We start from the raw sequence: 20173 nt of genomic DNA on the forward strand, positions 1-20173 counted from the left end.
ACATTTAATTTCCTGATTAATCAAAGCACACTAGTGTGATAAACAGTGCAATTCTTTTCATAAAAAATTGACAAAATTATCCACAAATAACGCTTTTTTCTCTCAAAAACTGAGGTACATAAACTCAGATAAATAAGGCCTATCATTGATCAATTCCAAAAAGAAATATAAATCCTGTCCCAATTGAAAGAAAACAATATGACAAAAAGATTGAATCCAATATTTGGAATCCAATATTTTGATAATGTAGCATAATGAGAGATTTATAAGCAATTTTTTGTAGGCCGATCACTTTGACCATGAACATCACAAGTGTTACAATGTGGAAGAAAACCATTCAAAAAATTACAAAAAGTAGGCTATCAAACATTGGGGAATTTGTTAAACTCTGGGTGAGTAAAGTCAGTAAATTTTAGTCCATTGCAATTATATTAACTAGCATTTTACCGAACCGAACACAACAGGTTATGGAATCAACTACTAAATCCTATAATCTGCAAATTCTAGCTGAGAAGACTGGTGCAGTAATACTATGTTTTGCTTTAGATGTAGTATTTTAGTAGTATATGTATAGTGTAATACAGTATCCTGTTATTTCAGGAGCTTCAGTTTCACCAGGGCAGTTTAACATGGTAAAACTGACTGAGTGTAGAGTATTATTTTAATTGAAATAAAGCATTATAAATGTTATTAGAAACCATTAGAAATTAATCTTTGAAACTGTGTGGAAGATGAATAGAGATTTTTGTCTGTTTTGTTATATTAGGGAAGGTCGAGGACCACAGTTTTCTGCTCAGAAGTTTTTATTAGCTGTTATTAATGTAATTTACAGTGATCTTTGTCTTTATTGGCTGTGATGTCTGATTTATGGTTGGATAATGGCTGTCCAGGTTATTTTTCTAAACACACATACACATTTTAAACTAAATGCAATCTGTGTACAATTAATTACGTTCTGCAATCAAAGAGCATATGGCTTAAAACAACTAAAACTCACACCATCCTTAAAAGAGCATCTTTGCAAAAAACACCCCATATCTGCTTTTCCTGTAGATCTACAACCAGTCGCTCATCCACCACAAGAAACTACTTTGCAAGAACCAGTCGCTCATCCAACACAAGAAACTACTTTCCAGCAACCAGTCGCTCATCCAGCACAAGAAACTACTTTGCAAGAACCAGTCGCTCATCCAACACAAGCAACTACTTTGCAGTGACCAGTCACTCATCCAGCACAAGAAACTACTTTGCAGCGACCAGTCACTTATCCAATACAAGAAACACAATAAACTACTTTCCAGCAACCAGTCGCTCATCCAACACAAGAAACTACTTTGCAGGGACCAGTCACTCATCCAGCACAAGCAACTACTTTGCAGCGACCAGTCACTCATCCAGCACAAGAAACACAATAAACTACTTTCCAGCAACCAGTCACTTATCTAATACAAGAAACTACTTTGCAGCGACCAGTCACTCATCCAGCACAAGAAACTACTTTGCAGCGACCAGTCACTTATCCAATACAAGAAACACAATAAACTACTTTCCAGCAACCAGTCGCTCATCCAGCACAAGAAACTACTTTGCAGGGACCAGTCACTCATCCAACACAAGAAACTACTTTGCAGCAACCAATCGCTAATCCAGCAAGAAATGTCTCGGGTTATGTCTGTAACCCTTGTTCCCTGAGAAGGGAATGAGACGCTGCATTGGAAAGACACTTTGGGGAACGCCTCCAGTGTGATACCATCTGAAACACATACGGAGCTAGTCCAATCTTGATTGGTATTGCATGATGATGTCACATCATCTGGCATTACAGAAGCTACAAAGGTGAGCCATCATAAAACAGTGTCAGCTTTTGATAGGTCGAAGCAAGTCATTCTCAGGCACTCAGGAGGTGTGGCAAAGGGACGCAGCATCTCGTTTCCCTTCTCAGGGAACCAGGGTTACAGACGTAACCCGAGACATTTCCCTTTCGAAGGAACTCACGCTGCGTCGGTACAACACTTTGGGTAACAAAATACCCGCAGCGCCACACCAAAGAGAGGCGTAAAGCTTGTCAGGCACAACTCAGGATGTGAGAACTTGAGTGCCCGGCGTAGGGGGCAGATCCAGGCTGTAGTATCTTATAAAAGTATGAGGGGAGGCCCAGTCAGCAGCATCACAGACCTCTTGAAGGGAAACCACTGATAACAGGGCTTTGGAGGAAGCCACTCCTCTAGTTGAGTGGGCTTTGATCAGGAGAGACGAAGGCAAGTCGCACGCCTCATATGCTGCAGAAATAGCCTCCATAATACACCTGCTAATCGTCTGCTTAGAGGCAGGGGAACCCTTCTTAAGTGACCCAAAGCACACAAGTAACTGGTCTGACTTCCTCCAGCCAGAGGACCTATGCACATAGGCCCCCAAGGCTCTAACAGGGCATAATAGATGTACCTGCAGAATAACAGACCATGCCATATTTGAAGTCATCTTGGGCACGTAGCCCAGTCTAGGGTGGAACTCTGGCCTGGACGACAGGCCTCATCCTCCAAGCACCACGAAGGAAACAAATAATAAATTGGTGCTTCCCCAAAGGGCCCTCACTTAAAGGCATGTGGAAGGCTGCTTTGGCCACCACATAGACCTTTAACGTGGATGGGGAAAGACCATTAGAGAAACAGCTTTGGAGGAACTCCAGCACTGAAGCCACTGGGCAGTTAACTGTGTCCAACTGATGTTCCCTGCACCATAAAGTGAACACATTCTATTTTAGGGCGTAAAGATTCCTCGTGAAGAGAGCTCTAGAGTTAGGGATTTGTTCAAAGAATGAAGGCACCTGCACGTTACTTTGATCATGTGAAACCGATTCCCCCTCAGGGAGAACCCTCTAGTCCTGAGCCACCACAGTAGGGGTCTCATGTACAGCAGGCCAAAAGGTATTACATTGGACACTGCTGCCAGAAGCCCCAGCACTTTCTGGAAGTGCTTGACAGTGATGGCCTGACTTAGCCTGATGTTGGTGGCTGTTGTCAGAATACTCTCTATACGAGCAGGAGACAGCTGTGCCCACATCGTAACGGAGTCCCATACTACCCCCAGAAATGTAGTTCTCTGCTGGGGAGACAGTGAGATTTTATTGACATTCAGCCTTAAACCCAAGCACTCTATGTGGCAGAGAAGACATCTCGATGTTGAAACGCCATCTCCTCTGACTGAGCTAAGATGAGCCAGTTGTCAATGTAGTTGAGTATACAGATGCTCTGGAGTCTCAAGGGAGCCACAGCGCCACATCTATACACTTTGTGAAGGTGCGAGGGGACAGAGCTAGACCCGAATAGAAGAACCCAATATTGGTAAGCTTTTCCCCCGAAAGCAAACCTCAGGAATTTCCTGTGTTGGGAATGGATATATGGAAATACACATCTTTTAGATCTATTATGACAAACCAGCCCTCAGATCTGATTTGACTCACAATGATAGGGATGGTTAGCATAACCAGGGCGTAACCCTCCATCCTTCTTGGGAACTATGGAGTACTGGCTGTAGAACCTGGTTTCCCTCTCGTGAGGAGGAAACATTTCTATGGCCTCCTTCTCTGAGAGAGACTGAACTTCCATATCCATAACCTGAGCCTGCTCAGGGCTGACAACTGTGTGCACTACCCCATTGTATTTCGGTGGACGGTACTCTAACTGAATTCTGTAACCTTTCTAGATCGTACGCAGGACCCATGGAGATATATTGTGAAGGTTCCTCCAAGCTTCTACATGCTCCACTAGGGGAATCAGTCTCTCGAGACTGACCCCAGGTGTTATGGGTGAAGTAATTTCAGTGCCCTGAAGCGGCTGGCCGGCAGGAAAACACAAAGAACATTTTCTACAGGTCTCATATGAGGGAGTAAACTCGATAGGGCCGTAACGCTTCGTTTTTTGTTCGCTGGAAACAGAAAGGCATGAGGCGGCAGGAAGCAAACATCGATTTCCTGAGGGTTCCATGGAGGAGCGAGATGTTGCTGCTCCACCACTGTATGATCTTCGTTGGGGACAGAAATCTTTACATTATAAAACCCAATTTTAAATACTGGGCCACTTGGATCAGCAGATACACATGCAAGGCACCAACTGTGTTAAACACAGAGTGGCAAAAAGTGCAGAGCACAAGTGCACAAGACCTCATTACTGAAATGGATATGACAGAGGAAAGACTCAGTGATGAAGTAATGAAGCTAAAGGTATTTTATACCTTAAACAACTCACTATGAATTTCTTTACAGCCTCTTACATTTTGCAATTTAAAAATTATGATGGCAAGAAGAAAACCAATCATTACCATACAGGTCTAAATTAAGGCCCAATCCCATTTCTACCCCTTACCGCTTCCCCTTTCCCCTACCCCTTTGTTTTGCTTGTTCACATGAAGGGGTAGGGTAGGGGTGTCTCGATTGTTACAGGACACTAATAAAAGAAACTAGGTATGATGACGTGTAGTGGTGGTGTCCCATTTCTTAGGGAATATTTTCACCCCTACACCTTGCCACTCTGTTTCAAGGGGCAAGGGGAAGGGCAAAGGGGTATAAAATAGAATTAAGATTGGGCTTAAGTGTTACCTTCAAGTTATGCCAAGACTTAACATACAAATAACTAGTTTCACAGTGGCAATGATAATTGTAATGCTAATTTCAAACATATTTGTGCTCCAACAACAGGTTGCAGACATTCAAAAACTTTGCAAGGCCTGTGGAGTAGGCACTCAATCAAAGACTGATCTTCTATCCAGACTGAGAGGAGAGATGCAAACCAGAACTGCATATGACAAAATACTTCAGAAAGTTTGGGGAGCATCAGGTATTTGTTGTGCTCTGAGTTCAAATGCACATATTCTGAAAAGTATTAAATTTCATTTTAATAAATTGTTATTATCCCACTGGGGCTCAAACTCAGGTCTCTGGCATGTGTGTGACTTAGATGCTGACCACTCCACCACAGGAGGAGATTGAACCCAAATTCAGAGGAATAAAAGATAATGAGACCCCAAGAATCTGAGTCTTCTCTTTAGATCTTTACTTCAAGAAGGGAATACAGAACATTAGCACAGTCTTAGGCAGCACATTAGATGGATCTGAGCAGGTAACACAAACAACTCTCCTTGAGAGATTATTCAAAAAGGTTTTTTCAAACAGAAAAAATCTTCTTATACATCAGTCCAATAAGAAAATTAAGGAGTCCACAGCCCACAAAAAGATGACAAAAAACATGTAATCCAAGAACAAAACAGAAGACAGAAAAAGTCTCAAACCCAAAAATCCTTAGGAATGACAATGCATATAGACCAACATCAGGACTGAACAAGAACAAAAAACAAAACAAAAAAAAAACTGAGGCCTTAAATAGGGTTTCTCATTAGAAGTGATTCAACACAGGTGAGATCATTAGGACCATTAAACAAAGGGAAATTAGTCTGGGTCGAGATAGCACCATCTAGTGGTGAAAATAAGGAACTACAGACAAAACATAACACTAAATAAACTATTCTTTTCAGGTGGATGGGCAGTCATTTTATGTCCTTGTGTTGTGGTTTACAGTGTGAAATGTCTCATCTGTGCTGAAAGTCCTAGAGACTTTTCTGACATGTTGTTCTCATGGAAACACATGCCAAACATCTGTATTTATGATTTTGCCAGAAGACTGGCCACCCATGCCAATGTACTGAGACCAGAAGCAATTCCATTGGCACCATTTGAGGGACGGCCTGCAAAGGATACAGAAGACAATCTGAGGGCTGCACTGAGCAGAACCCTTACTGTAAGCTTACCTTGGTTGAATAAAAAGTTGGATGAAGATGTCAGCTAGCCATCCAGTGACTGGATGTATTTGAAGAGCGTATTTCAGATCAAAACAATTACATTATCATCTAAAAAACTCTCAAAACTACAGTTCGTGGTACAACAAGTAGTATTCGCAAAAATTATGGTGGATTGGCCATCACGATGGTCACTTCAAGCTGAGTGATACAATTGGTGAAAAGGTAGGAGTGCTGTTATCACTAGAATATCACATGGCTATCAGCCAATCAGATTCGAGAACCAGAAAGAATTGTGTGTGTGTGTTATGTTATGTGTGTAATTGTTATGTGTATATATATATATATATATATATATATATATATATATATATATATATATATATATATATATATAGGTTTAATTAAGAAGTCAAATTAGGTTAAATGAACATGAGATGTGGTATTGAAAAGTTTTTGTAAAGTTATTCCAACTAAACTTTATGTGGTTTGGATTGTGCAACGGTTTGTAAAACCTCAAAATAATCAGCATCTTTTCTTCAGTCCACTTATGTGTTATGGCAAGTTGCCCAGACCAATATGGTGGCACCGTTGACATGCGATTCAGTGGCCAATGGGGTGTCTATATATTTTATGTCTATGGCAGGGTGCCCAATCCTGCTCCTGGAAGGCCAACATCCTACAGAGGTTAGCTCCAACCCAGCTGAAAAAAACAGTTGGCTGTAAGTTTCTGCACAGCAGAAACCCCAGTGTTATATTAACTCTGCTAAGTCCACACGCAAAAGTGTTAAATTTAATGAGATAATTAAGTGATATCTTAATATAAAGTAATATAAAGTTAGACAAATGTCTCTTGTGTCACATGAGAAGAATAATATAGTCTTATGCTGTGAAAATAGATTTGAAACCATCCTGATTTCTGTGTATCTCATACTAAATAGTTTCAGATCTTCAAACAAAATACAACACAAAACAAAGGCAACCTGAATAAACACAAAATATAGCTTTTTTGTAAGCAAAAAAGAAAAAAGTTATCAAAAATCTATTACCGATGTGAAAAACCAATTGCCCAAACTGTAACCAAATTGATCTAATAACTGGAGATCAGTCTTTCACAGCATGTGATGGGATTTGGGTGGTAATAATTATATTCTAGGAGGAGCTCAATACATCACCGAAGTCCTTACAAGAGAAACTTCATCACAATGAAAACATTAAAGGAGAGTTTGAGGAAACAGTTCAACACATCAAGGTGAGGAAACAGAATCAAGAGTCAGATTAAAAATATTATTCATTGTTGTATTTAATATTATGGATTTCACTTAATTATTTTTGTAAATGACAAGTAGCAATCTGCTTATGGGTCTGGTAAAATCAACCATTAACCACATGTGGGTCCTAATGCCCCAGTAGTCACCATAAACTACTGTATGACGGGTTCATATAAACCTCAGGGTCTTTCTCAAAAAGATTAGGGGTGTAATCCTGGTGTAAAATAGTCCCTACAGCAATATTATTTGCTTCTTTCAATTTAAATTTAACCCTTCATGGGCCAGACCCAAATATAGAAAATCTCTGCCAGCTTCTGTCTCTCTGGCCAACGAGGGGCTATCAGAAGGACGTGGGAGAAATTAGACTCATCAGTGGAACACATTCTCTTGAGAGAGAAATACAGCAAACACTTTACATTTGGTACTCTGCTTTTGCCTTCAAATTTTCCAAATCTGATCTACCCCCTGCGGGTGGAGTGCTCATTCTCTGTGTAACGGGTTGCCCTTTGAGAGGAGATCCACTTCTACATTCAGGACTCCTGAGATGCACAGCAGTGGATCGAACCAGTGAGAGCCCCGACTGTGAGCATCACTTCCTTAAATGCTTGTTTAGAGCATGTAGGTGCATGATTTGGCATAAACCCCCAACTTCCTTTAATAAGTAATAAGTAATACTCCATAGATGGAGTTCTGGCACCATCTAGTGGACAGAGAAAAACGGACAGGATCTGTGTGATCTGTAAGAGACTACTTTATCTCTTATTTTATTTTATTTTATTTTATTTTATTTTATTTTATTTTATTTTTGTCTCCCTGCACCCTCGACATTGATCCTGGATCCAACAGAATTTTTTTTATTTGCTTTGAACCCAAGGGCTGAAGTGCTTTATGACACACTTGTACCCATCAAATTGTTCAAAACTTCAAAGTTTTCTGCACTCAAACTTGTGTTACCTGTCAGCAATCTATGAAACACTTTGTGTTGAGGGGGAGCTGAACTGGCCTGAACACAACTTAAAACCTTTTTTTTTTCGCCCCCAAACTCCGCTTTTTTTTTTTTTTTTTTTTTTTTTTTTTTTGCAGCTTTTCATTGCCAGTCATTTGACCGTTTTTTTTGTTTGTTTGTTTTTTGTTTGTTTGTTTGTTTTTCGCGATCTGTAGTGAGGAATGAGATAAACATCCCTGAATAAAAGTTTGAATTTGGGAGAGATACTTGAGAGAGACAGAACTGAGAATTAAAGATTGATCATTTACTAAATGAGTTCAGTGGCAAGCAGTTCAATCAACCTCATCACAGGAGGATCCATGTGTACAAACAACAGCTTCTTCTTTGCTGCTTTTTAGGCTAAGTTTAACTGCATTAGACTGTCATAAATATTCACATACAACTTTTAAATCTCACTCTAACAGTTCCTCACAAAGCATCACATCCTAAAGATTTGCAATACAGCAAGAATATAGTAATAAAATACAGTGTATTTTAAATTTTAATCAATTCAATATTGTAAACTGTCTTGTTTACAATGCCATGTCATAACAGATAAAATGTTATAATTTCAAATGAAGTAATGATTAAATTAGTCAAGTCAACTGCATTACAGTGCACTTAAATGGCTCAAGGTCACAATCCTGATTTGGAGCAGATGGTCACTGGATTGATCTGAGCCACACTTCTTCCAACAACAATCGGCCCTCATGTTGTTTGTCGTGATCCACGCTGTGCCATCATTTCCACACATGGCCCAGCTCTGACTGACAGGATACATGCCATTGCCGACAGGAGGCCAGCAGTGTCAGCTTAAGGCCACATTCGAGCCAAGATCACTTGCTATGTGGGGTAATTTGAGAGTATTTACGATTTTAAATTCATATGTATTATTATTATAGTTGTTATTTAGCATATAATTATTTTAAAGAATAACACTGAAATTTAATACCAAATACTTTTATTTAGGCCTACTTAAGACAAGACAATATTTGTAGCTGACAATAGGCTACTTGTAGTATTTACAAGTGCAGTTTATTATCTAGTCAAGTCTAGTACTTTAATGGTTGTCCTATTTAAAGTGTCACTGAAGATGAAAAAGCATTAACAGCTTGTCTTGCTGTATTCTTAATGCACAAATGCATAAAAAAACAAGAACTGATGAAAAGAATCTGTTCACTGGCTGATGAGCCAGTTTGTCAGCAAGACAAAAACATTGCACTTTTTATACCCCATTGCACCTTTTTAACACTTTTATAGCGCCTATTTATACTCAGGATCACGCAAAGGTTTTATTATTACCTACCTTTATATTTGGTCAGAATCCATTTTTTTTTTTTTTTACTTGCGCGAATGCCGGTGGTAAACACTCGTGTTCCAATACTCGTGCACGAGTTTTGGGAGGCGTTCCTTTGAAATGAGCTGTGAAGGAGGGGGGCTGTTCTTACGCACACGCTCATTTAAAAAACTCACTAACAGTCTTTGGATTCTCAGTCGACGAAAAAATCCTCTTTATCACCTTTAATATAGCGTTCGCAAACAAATGCTCGACACATGCGCACTAGAGATATTCATACTTGTATAGTCTTTTTCTCTCAAATAGTCACAATAAAGTGTCTTTGTACTAGTTTAAAATAGAGTTGCTGGTATCTTTTAATCTCTTTTATACGAGCGCTCTTCAACATGGCTGGCATTGTAGTTGTTTTTACTCTTGTTCTGTCTTTGTTTCTTTTCAGACTGAAACAACAACCCGTTTCAGTGCTGACACCTTGTGGACAAACTAAATTAGTGCAAGAAGTGATTGAGAAGTGCAGGTGAGAGCCAAAAAGGATGATAAGAAATGAATTTCTTTTCGACTGTAGAAAGAAAGACATAAACATCTTGGATGACATGGGGTGAGTAAATTATCAGGAAATTTTCATTCTGAAATGAACTAATCCTTTAAGTGTGTTAAGAAATATTGTCATTAAAGTTTAACCCATGAGCTGATCAATTATTTCCAAACTGATTCAGAAAGAATAACTGCAGATCTACCTCCATTTTCTAATGTAGGAGTAGATTAATTTGGCCCAATTGATGTAAAAAGAGGTCACACTTGTGTGAAACGCTATGGCGTAATCTTTACATGGCCAGTAGGGCAGTTCATTTGGAGGTGGCACACTCGTTGAACACTGATTCTTGCATAAATGCTTTGCGACGATTCATATGCAGAAGAGGACAATTATGTCATTTAAAGTCCGACAATGGAACAAATTTTACTAGCACAGAAAAAGAATTGAAAAGAGCACTTGGTCAATTGAATCAAAATAAAATCACAAAGGTTTTGGCACACAAAGGAATTAAATGGACTTTTAATTCACCTGCAGCTTCACATCATGGTGGCGCATGGGAGCGCATCATCAGAATGGTCAGAAGGGTGTTGTCCTCCTTTCTGAATCAACAAACATTAGATGATGAAGGATTACACACTGTTCTGTGTGAAGCTGAGGCAATTCTCAAACCAAATGTCTGAGGATTCAAAATGATCTTGAAGCACTTTCTTACAATGAAGAGAAAACCAATCTCCTCCTGGTATATTTGAGAAATCAGATCAGTATGTAAGAAGAAGGTGGAAACAAGCTCAATACCTTGTAGATCTTTTTTTTTTTTTTTTTTTGAAAAGATGGATAAAAGAGTACTTTCTTACAGGAAAAGAAAAAACGGACTAAAGATAGACGTAATCTTATGCCTGGTGATACTGTACTCATTGCAGATTCTACAGCCCCACACAATTCTTGGACTCTTGGAAGAGTACTAGAGAGTGAGCTGATGAACTAGAGGTGCGCAATGGAAGCTCAAACAAACTTTTTGACTGTGCCGTGTCAAGCGTGCAGCATATCTTACAGGACTGTGCTTGTGCCCATTAACAGTTGAATGTAATATTTGTTTATTAATGAAGAATCCAAGTTAAGTTTTATTTTTCCTTTATTTTTGTTATTTGCAATGCCAAATGGACAATAAATAGATTGGCATATCCAACATTACTCCAATGGTATGGACAATGGCTTTATTTAAGGCAAAGCACGTGTCAGAAACAGACTTCTAAATTCCATCTGCCTCCCAACAGTGGCCTTTAATTTTAATTATTATCTGCAAGTGCACTTTTTAAAAGGTATACTTCTCAGATTTGAAGTAGCTACACATAAAGCACAATTTTAAAGAAACACTTGAGTTTTACCGTTTTCTAATCCATTCAGCCAATCTCCGGGTCTGCCGGTAAAACTTTTAGCATAGCTTAGCATAGTTCATTGAATCTGATTAGACCATTAGCATCTCACTCAAAAATGACCAAAGAGTTTCAGTATTTTTCCTATTTAAAACTTGATACTTCTGTAGTTACATCGTGTACTAAGACCAAATGAAAATGAAAAATTGGGCAATTTTCTAGGTTGAAATATGTCTAGGAACTATATCTAAATCCAGCAAAATTCCTTGATTATTAGGCTGGATTTAGAGTATAGTTCATAGCTATATCGGCCTAGAAAATTGCAAAAAAATGTATTTTCAGTCAGTTTTTAGGGGAGTTGGAAAATGAGCCTATTTTCAAAAAAAGTGGAGTGTTCCTTTAATACAATTAAGCACACTTTTCTTTCTCAAGGGAACGGTCGGTACTCTAGTTAAAACTGCTTATTTCTCTTGGAAACATTTGGGATAATGTAAGTACACAAGTCAACAAAATATATAACATTGTTCTAGTGACTTTTAGATATTTTGATTAAAAAAAATCTTTGTGCCTTTAAAAAAAGTATGCCAATATTAATTAATTATTTCTGTATTTCTAAGTTTTTTTTTCTGTTTTTCAGCATTTATGATAGTAATCGGTCATTCTAGAATTGTATCATTGCCACTGAAAGACCCTTATCTGTCGATCTCTAGTTGTAAAGTGAACCTTAAATATGGAAAGTCATACAGATGAAGACATTTTTCATGAACAAATTGTTTGTTTATTCTGCTCAGTATTTGTGTTGTACAGCCAAAAGCTTAAAGATTTATATCTGTAGTAGGTCTACTATACATTGCACATTTCCAAACCAAAGCTCTAATGCTGATTTTGCCTTTAAAGGTCAACATAAACTCGAGCTCGGTGCCTGAAGCTCTCCAGGAAGGCTCTGCGCATGTAGCGATCAGGAATTCCAGGAGGAACGATGATCTGAGACACGGTGGTGCTTCTACCAGGCCCCTGTTTCACATGGATCCGCAGGTCATAGTAGGACTGATTGTTGCGCTTGATAATGCCCTTCATGTCGATACGGAGATTATCAGAGTAGATCAGATTTGATTGGGCCTTGTCCACCAGGTACGCATTGTCCCAGCGCCTGATTAAGATTTCTGCCTCGCTTTTCCATTGACTGTCATCAGCGATGTCATTAGGAGCTGGCTCCACAGTAAAGGTGGTTTTCTTGTTAGCTCTGTCCACCTGTGTGCATATCAGTTGTCTGTTTTTTGAGTCTCTTCTGTTGTTATTTTGAGAGATGACATAAGTGCACTCTCCAGATACAACGGGCCCGCAGTAATCATATTCTGACTCTGAGGTCCAGCACCAGTTGTAACTTTCACCATGTGTGCCACAGGAGTGACCTGAGCGACACGGCTTGTCTTTATAGGTTACATCCACATCTGGAGAGCAGTAGTCCCAGCTACTGTCAGTGTGGCACCAGTAGTAATCTTTATTCTCATGATATTGGCATTCGTCTATGCAAAACTGATTTTTCTTAGACTGATGGAGAAACATCTTTGGTTCCACGGGCCCACAGTGTCCCCAGCCTCCTTTCTTCAGCCAGCACCAGTTGTAGTTTTGATCCTGCTTCCTACATGGACTGTCTTCTTTACACTGATTGTTCCTGTAATCTCTGTATATTAATTGTGAGCAGTAATCTTCTCCCTCTGCAGTATTGCACAAATTGTAGTCTTGATCTTTTTGGTAACAGTTGTCATGACACATTGTGCCTGTCTTAGATCCATAATAGATATTCTTATCCGTCACCAGCCCACAATATCCCCAAGGTAAATTAAGCGAAAAAAACGAACCAGTTTTGCAATAATAGTAGCTTTCTCCACCCGTCCCACACTCACCGCATTCTATACCCCTGTAGTCTGTTTTTGTTTTAGGTGAACAGTACATTGACCAGGTATTTCCATCTTTATCAGTAGACTTACACTTGTACTCATGACCCACAAGCTTGCAGGCTTCATCACACTTTGTTCCAAGATAAGTAAAGTGAATCATCCCATCACTTTGCCACACTGAACAGAAGAAACAGAGCAACACGAGAGAGGTGTGTAGATGTGCCATTCTTTCTGTAAAGAGGGAAAAAAAAATGAAGAAAAAGGCAACATGTTGTGCACTGTAAAATATAATAATAATAATAATAATAATAATACACTATATCTACTCATTAAAATTGTGGTAACAGATTACAAGCAATTTTATTAATTCAATTAAACAACACTTCTAACTGAGTTAGAATTAATCAAATGACCTCCTTACAAATTAACCATTCAAATGAGTAACTGCAAACAGTACACACACACAAAAGTTACATTTAAACAAAAATATTAGTTCTGTTTGCATTGATTTCAAGTCTAAATAACAAGCTGCTTAACCCTTTAAAGGGTTAGTTCACCCAAAAATGAAAATTCTGTCATTTATTACTTACCCTCATGCTGTTCCACACCCGTAAGACCTTCGTTGATCTTCGGAACACAAATTAAGATATTTTAGTTCAAATCCAATGGCTCCGTGAGGCCTTCAAAGGGAGCAATGACACTTCCTCTCTCAAGATCCATTAATGTACTAAAAACACATTGTAACATGGTTAGTAGATGTGGGAAGAAGGAGGTGGGAACCGGCGAACATTCAACAAAACTTTAATCTCAAAATAAACAAACAAAACGAAAGTAATGCCGGCAGACCCTCGTAATGTGTCTTACAAGTTACCATAAATAAGTGCCTGTTATTACCCACACTTGTCTGTAAGTACAAAATATTTACCATGTACATACCATTAGTAAGTACAGTAATGTGTCTGTTAGTTATCATATATGGACACTATAAGTAAGTGCCTGTTATTACCCAACAGTACAAAGTAGTTACCATGTATGTACCATTGGAAAGTACAACAGTGTTTCTTATTAGTTTCCATGTACATACATATCAGGTAAGTACCTTGTGTTACCACTCTTTTACCTGTATGTACAACATAATTACTATATATGTACCAGGAAAGTACACGTACTGTAAAATAAAGTGCTACCAATTTTTTTTGCAGCTAGATGGAGCTAACTTGCGGTAATTAAAAAGATATAAAGACTCAAGCTTCACATTCTGACCTTCTATTAAAATCTTATATTGACCGTAATTTCTTAATATGCTTAAAAGCTTGCACATTTGGAGAAATATTGATGGATTCTCATATGTTTATGTCAATTTTCTATACAGAGGAGTAATATTTATTCATTATTTATTGTCATCACTGTGAGCGCTGGATACTGTGTTTTCAATTCATACTTGCAGCCGGAGGGCGCTCTGTACACCTTTAGTCCACAAATATCTCCGTAAAAGAAGAGGCATATCATGTGACATTCCAGGAGCTAACAGAGGCTTCCAGAGATTGCTTTAACATATAGATAAACAATTTTCAAGATAATAAATACACGATTGAGATGATTAGTATTCACTAAGTTACAGTTCATTTTCTGAGAACTATCAGATTGGACTTCGTTCAGAGGAAGATGAGAGATCACACATCATGTTAGTTTTCTTTATTTTACAAAAAGCACAGCATTTTGTTTTTACTCTAAGTGCACACAAAAAAAGAAGATATGCAACAGATTAAAATGGTGTATAACTCTTAATTGTATGTGCAACATTGACTGAGTATTTTGAGTCTCTTTCACACTGGTAAGAAAGAAAACTGAGGTGGTATCACAGGCGACTCCAGAGTGTTAAACAGTGACAAGCAAATGGGAGTCCACACTTAAGAGTGTTAAAATTAACACTGAAGTGATGTTCAGTATTGAATATTACTAATGTCACATACTATTTTGGATGGATAGTATGCACATTGAGACACAGGCTAAGTGAATAACTGAATGATGGTTGAACATTATTGAAGACATCTGATTTTAACAAGAAGAATCATTAAAGGAGAAAGTCAAAATTTTAAGTCACCACTATTGAGATTAGTGTTTGCTTTAGTTGTGTGATCAGGTTTTGTTGGTTATGTTTTAATACAATCATAATTTGACCTGAATCATTTAACTCATTTTAAGCCTAATCTCTAAGTTAGATTTACCTTATTGATAACCACAGTGCTGTTTCAACAGTATTAAAACGTCTGGTTACATATGTAACCCTCGTTCCCTGAAGGAGAGAACGGAGACGTACGTCAGTAGTGACCGACGAATTGGGATATCGTTAGAGAGCCCTATCAGCTTCGAGTAAACTAAAACAAGCCAATGGGAATTGGTGTGTGATATTTGCATAATGTGTACCGCCTCCGTCAGGTGGTATAAATAGGAAGCAAATGCAATCGCACTCTGTTTTTCGCTGAGGAGACAACCTAGTCTGCACTGCAGCAAGGGTACAGAAACTGTGGCAACGGGACGTACGTCTCCATTCCCTCCTTCAGGGAACGAGGGTTACATATGTAACCGAGACATTCCCTTTCAGTCGGTCACGTTTGACGTACGTCAGTAGTGACCGACGAATTGGGATCCCAAATAAAGCGCCACAGTTATGGACCCCTTCCAGTGCCCAGCGCAAGCTCTAGCCACCCGGCGCACCAGTGGGGTGGAGAAGGGGGCGAGCTTACAACCAATGTTCCCTCTAATTTTTTTTCTCGCTGAGCAAACCTTTTCTCTGTTGAGCGCACATTTTGGCCACCTGAGCAAAAACATACTTTATATCAGACCTGTACAACGAACGTAAACACACAAAAAAAATGGTTTTATCATGCAACTGTAACATTTAACTTCAATGTGCCGTTTCTATTTTATTTGACCCTTGATGTAACTTAGTGATTTATTAAATAATATGTTTGAAAACAAGCAGTTCAGTCACTAAATTAAGCACATTTTAGGTTACTTGAGATTTTTTCACATTGCTGTATTAACTGTGCCAGTCTTTACCAAGAAATTCTATTAAAAAATAATTTCTGTCCTCCTGCAGGACAGTTCAATTCTTTATAATAATATAATACGAGCAGTTACAATGATGGTTTGGGACACATAATGTGTTTTGTACAGTCAATTATTAGCAACAGACAGTGTTAAACCATCAAAATTACACGTTTATTGCTTATGAATTTCCCAGATTTTATATACCAGAAGGTTTCAAGATTTTTCGTGGCAAGAAGCCCTAAACAGTCCCCTTGTGAGATCATTTTTTTATTAGGCTTACATTATAATATAAAAAAAATATAATATAATATTTAAGTATTTAAACTGATATACAGTATTATATCAGTTTAAATGCTTCCATTTGTTTTAATATATTATAAAGTAAAAACAAACTGAAGCATTTAAACAGATCTGATAGCTAAATATTTAAGAAAAGTGAATGTTAACTAATTTATAGTTATCTAAACATCCCTGAAACCCACAGCACCACCACACACAAAAATCTATTTAAACTGAGGTATATCACTGATGTATTTTGAGTTTGCACACTACACCTGTGGTGGGTGTGTGATTGTAAATGTCTCAGAGTTTTGTTAGCATTCTGTGCCCATCATCCGTTATTTCCGGCACTTTTCATTAAAACATGACGTTTTATTTCACAATCCTTTTTGTTTCGCGTTGCCTCTCGTATTGATGTATTTAGTCCGCAAACATGACCGTATTCTTACCGTGACTGATTTGGCTCAGGGCCAGCCAGCTCACACGCGCTCAATCGTTCTCTTTCTATGAAACCTGTAAACCGCATTCACCAGTTCCAACTCTATAGCGACAATAACTCTATAGCGGTTGTCCAGAGCACTGCAATCATTTCTCATTTAAACTACTACAATCATTTTCATGCCTGTTCTCTGCCGGCAATTATTTATTCTGCGCGTCCACGGCTTCAGCCATTGCTTACAATGAGAGAGTCTACTGCTGTTCCGAAATATCCACTAAGTAAACTAGACAACACTGGGAAAGCAAACCCATAGGGGACACTGCGGAGACCACTACCCACCATGCAGGGGAGGAATTTACGTGGTGTTGAGGAGTTTTGTTGCAGCCTCAAAATAAGTGCCACACCCCTCTATAGCATACTCATTTCCCTGTTAGCCCTAAGCTCCACCTAACCAATCTCAAGCCAATTAGGACTCCCCTCAGGCTTTATTAGCTGCACTTGTGCCCACGGCTTTCCCATTCTGTAGCATGTGGCTGTTCTGTACAGAGGACTGACTTTTGCGCCTTTTGATTTCCTGCGTGTGCGTAACTGACAATGTAAGTGCTTTTGTTTGATATTTAGATTTGGTTTGACTTAAGTTTGCCCTAAGTATGTATTTCAAGTTTGTTTGTTTTCCTGCTTGGCATGTGCTTAGTTAGCTTATTGTGAGTAGGTAGCCTCATGTCTTGTTTATATGACTTGTGAATTCAGTGGAAGATTTGTACTTGCTTTGTAACCGATTTGTTTATTATTTAAACCTAAAACTCTGTATTTCTGTTTCAATTTGTAGAAACCACACGCTCATATGCTTGCATGCAGACACATGCACCTATACATACAATACCTTAAAGATTTGTGAACCTGAGTGACTAGACTGGACCTGTTCTTACAGACAGCCCCACTGGCTTCAAGCTAGCTACCTGAACATTCCTCCACCTAACTCCTTTTCACGTGGAGAATACACATAAGGACTGGCTGTGGGCAGTACGCATATGGAGTCCCTGGGATGGCTCCAGCCTAAGCATAGGGGGAGACTCATCTGACAGGTGACAGCAGAGGTGGCTCTGCTAAGGGAAGGACATGGGCTCACCGTGGGGAGTTAACCATGGACAATACACATATGGGACTACTCACGTGGAGGGGTTGCGACATATGGCCCCCAGCCAAACATCAATGTTGGTGACGGACATTTGGCCTGGCATCAGACACTCCACAATGTCTAAGCCGAAAGGGGAGCCGGAGGAACTCGACAGGGTTCGCCAAGCGGTGAACTTGACTGGAGTAAAGGCCCACATATCCGGCCCAGGGGCGGGAATGGCATTGCAAGCCAACACTAGAACGGGCTCTTCACATCTACCGGCTAGTGGAAGCGAGTACACCGGCTCTACATGAAGGCTATAGAATATGGCGAACGTGTTAGCTGTTGTTAGTGAGTTTCCGCAGGTCGGGACAACAGGTGCCAGAGGGTGCCCCATATCTGAGTCAGAAGTTCCTTCCTCAGAGGAATGGGCCAGGGAGGTGCTGTCGCGAGGAGCGTCAGATCCGAAAACCAGGTCAGAGTGGGCCAATATGGAGCCACTAGCAAGACCTGCTCCTTGTCCTCCATGGCTTTGTACAGGAGCTGTGTGAGAAGGCTCACTGGGGGAAACGCATATTTGCATAGGCCCCAGGTCCAGCTGTCTCCGGGGAGGCGAACAGATCTATCTGTGCCTCGTCGAATTGCTGCCAGATCAGCTGGACCACCAGAGGATGGAGTCTCCATTTGCCCGGAAGCAGAGGCTGCCGTGAGACCTCGTCAGCTGCACGGTTGAGCACGCCTGGGACATGAATGGCACAAAGCGACCTCAGATGCTTATGACTCCATAGAGATGGTGGGCGAGTTGCGACATGCGGTGGGAGCATAGACCACCCTGATGGTTGATGTACGCAACTGGTTGATGTTCCAGCCCCCAGGAACAAAGGGTCTGACCACTTGATGAGAGTGAGACGGCAGTTCGGTGTCACGGGGACACGGAATGTACTACCCTGCCACGCCCATCTCGGGACCCGGCCGTTGAGCTAGTGTTGAAGCTGCCTCATATGAAGCAATCTGAGCAGCATGACTGCGGCTGTGGATGCCATATGCCCCAGGAGCCTTTGAAAGAGTTTCAGTGAAAGAGTTTCAGCCACTGTCCTGCACTTGAGCGTACTCAGGCAGTTTAAAGGGTCATGAAACCCCCCTGTTTTACCCTGGGCTTTCACACTTCAAAAAGTCTGTGAAAATGGGCGTGTAAAGCTCTGGAAAAGTGGGAGTATAGAAGGGGGGAAGAGGGGAGAGAACAACCAATGAAGCACAGACATACAACACACTCATTATACAGAATAATGAATATTATAATATGAGCATGGAGAGAATGACAACAAACTCCCAAGCACAAGGGAGAAATGCGAAAGAATATTTAATAGGGCTAATAATAGGCTACTTTGGTTACATTTAAGACCACTGCAGTCTCAAAATCAGTCTTTTAGAATAATCGTGTCATCATGTTCAGATAGGCTACACCACTGTATCAGTGTCCAGTTTGCACATATAATTAATTTGAAGAAGACTTGATGAAATATGCGTGCATAACTACATAGTGCTGGTTAATGTTTGGTGCAGGAGAATGTGTGAAATAAAAACTTTAAACACAGATACTTTATTCTGTATGAGCTATGTGCCACGTGGCTAGTGTTATTAAACTCATCGCGGAGCTCCGCGCTGAGCATATGCGCGCTCCACCTGTATATCATAAAAACAATTGTATTTTTCATGTGTTCGTATTCAAACTCCAGTTCTGACCGCATTGCGAGCAAAATACAAACAACACTCATGGCTGTGCTGAGGGAAACAGCCTATGGCTCGCGTGTTTGAACACAGCTAGAGCAGGCAGAGGAGAATGAACAGCACTTTTGTGACATTTGAATTATCCGCTGTAATGTGATCTCACGCGAACATATTTTCCATTTGTGCTGGTAGATCACAGCAAAACAATCCACATGAACACAAACCTCTGCTCTGGTCGCGTCGCAGGAAAACACATTGTGTTGTGGCACTGAGGAAACGAACACCAACGATCTCTGAATGTCTCTGAATGACAACAGACCAAGGCGAGAGAAGTGATACTTCCTCATGCATAATACTGCAATTATAATTGTATGCATACTACAGTGCAGTGATTGGATTGAATGAGC

At 39.8% G+C, this 20173-nt stretch overlaps 1 protein-coding gene and 1 long non-coding RNA gene across 2 annotated transcripts; one reads left to right on the top strand and one right to left on the bottom strand.

Moving 5' to 3' along the window:
- Positions 1–8780: 8780 nt before the first annotated feature.
- Positions 8781–10871, top strand: LOC125274237. The gene is made up of 3 exons (XR_007186213.1): positions 8781–8895; positions 9780–9938; positions 10410–10871. It is a non-coding gene; the product is annotated as an uncharacterized LOC125274237 (long non-coding RNA).
- Positions 10872–12003: 1132 nt separating this feature from the next.
- LOC125274073 lies at positions 12004–13794 on the bottom strand. Its single transcript, XM_048200136.1, has 2 exons — positions 13740–13794; positions 12004–13380 (listed from the first exon to the last, which is right to left on the bottom strand). The coding sequence occupies exon 2, from the start codon at positions 13373–13375 to the stop codon at positions 12140–12142; it is 1236 nt and encodes a 411-aa protein (XP_048056093.1). The 5' UTR covers positions 13376–13380; positions 13740–13794; the 3' UTR covers positions 12004–12139.
- Positions 13795–20173: the final 6379 nt, after the last annotated feature.

The sequence above is a fragment of the Megalobrama amblycephala genome, linkage group LG1 (genome assembly GCF_018812025.1).
Source record: "Megalobrama amblycephala isolate DHTTF-2021 linkage group LG1, ASM1881202v1, whole genome shotgun sequence".
Classification (NCBI taxonomy): domain Eukaryota; kingdom Metazoa; phylum Chordata; class Actinopteri; order Cypriniformes; family Xenocyprididae; genus Megalobrama; species Megalobrama amblycephala.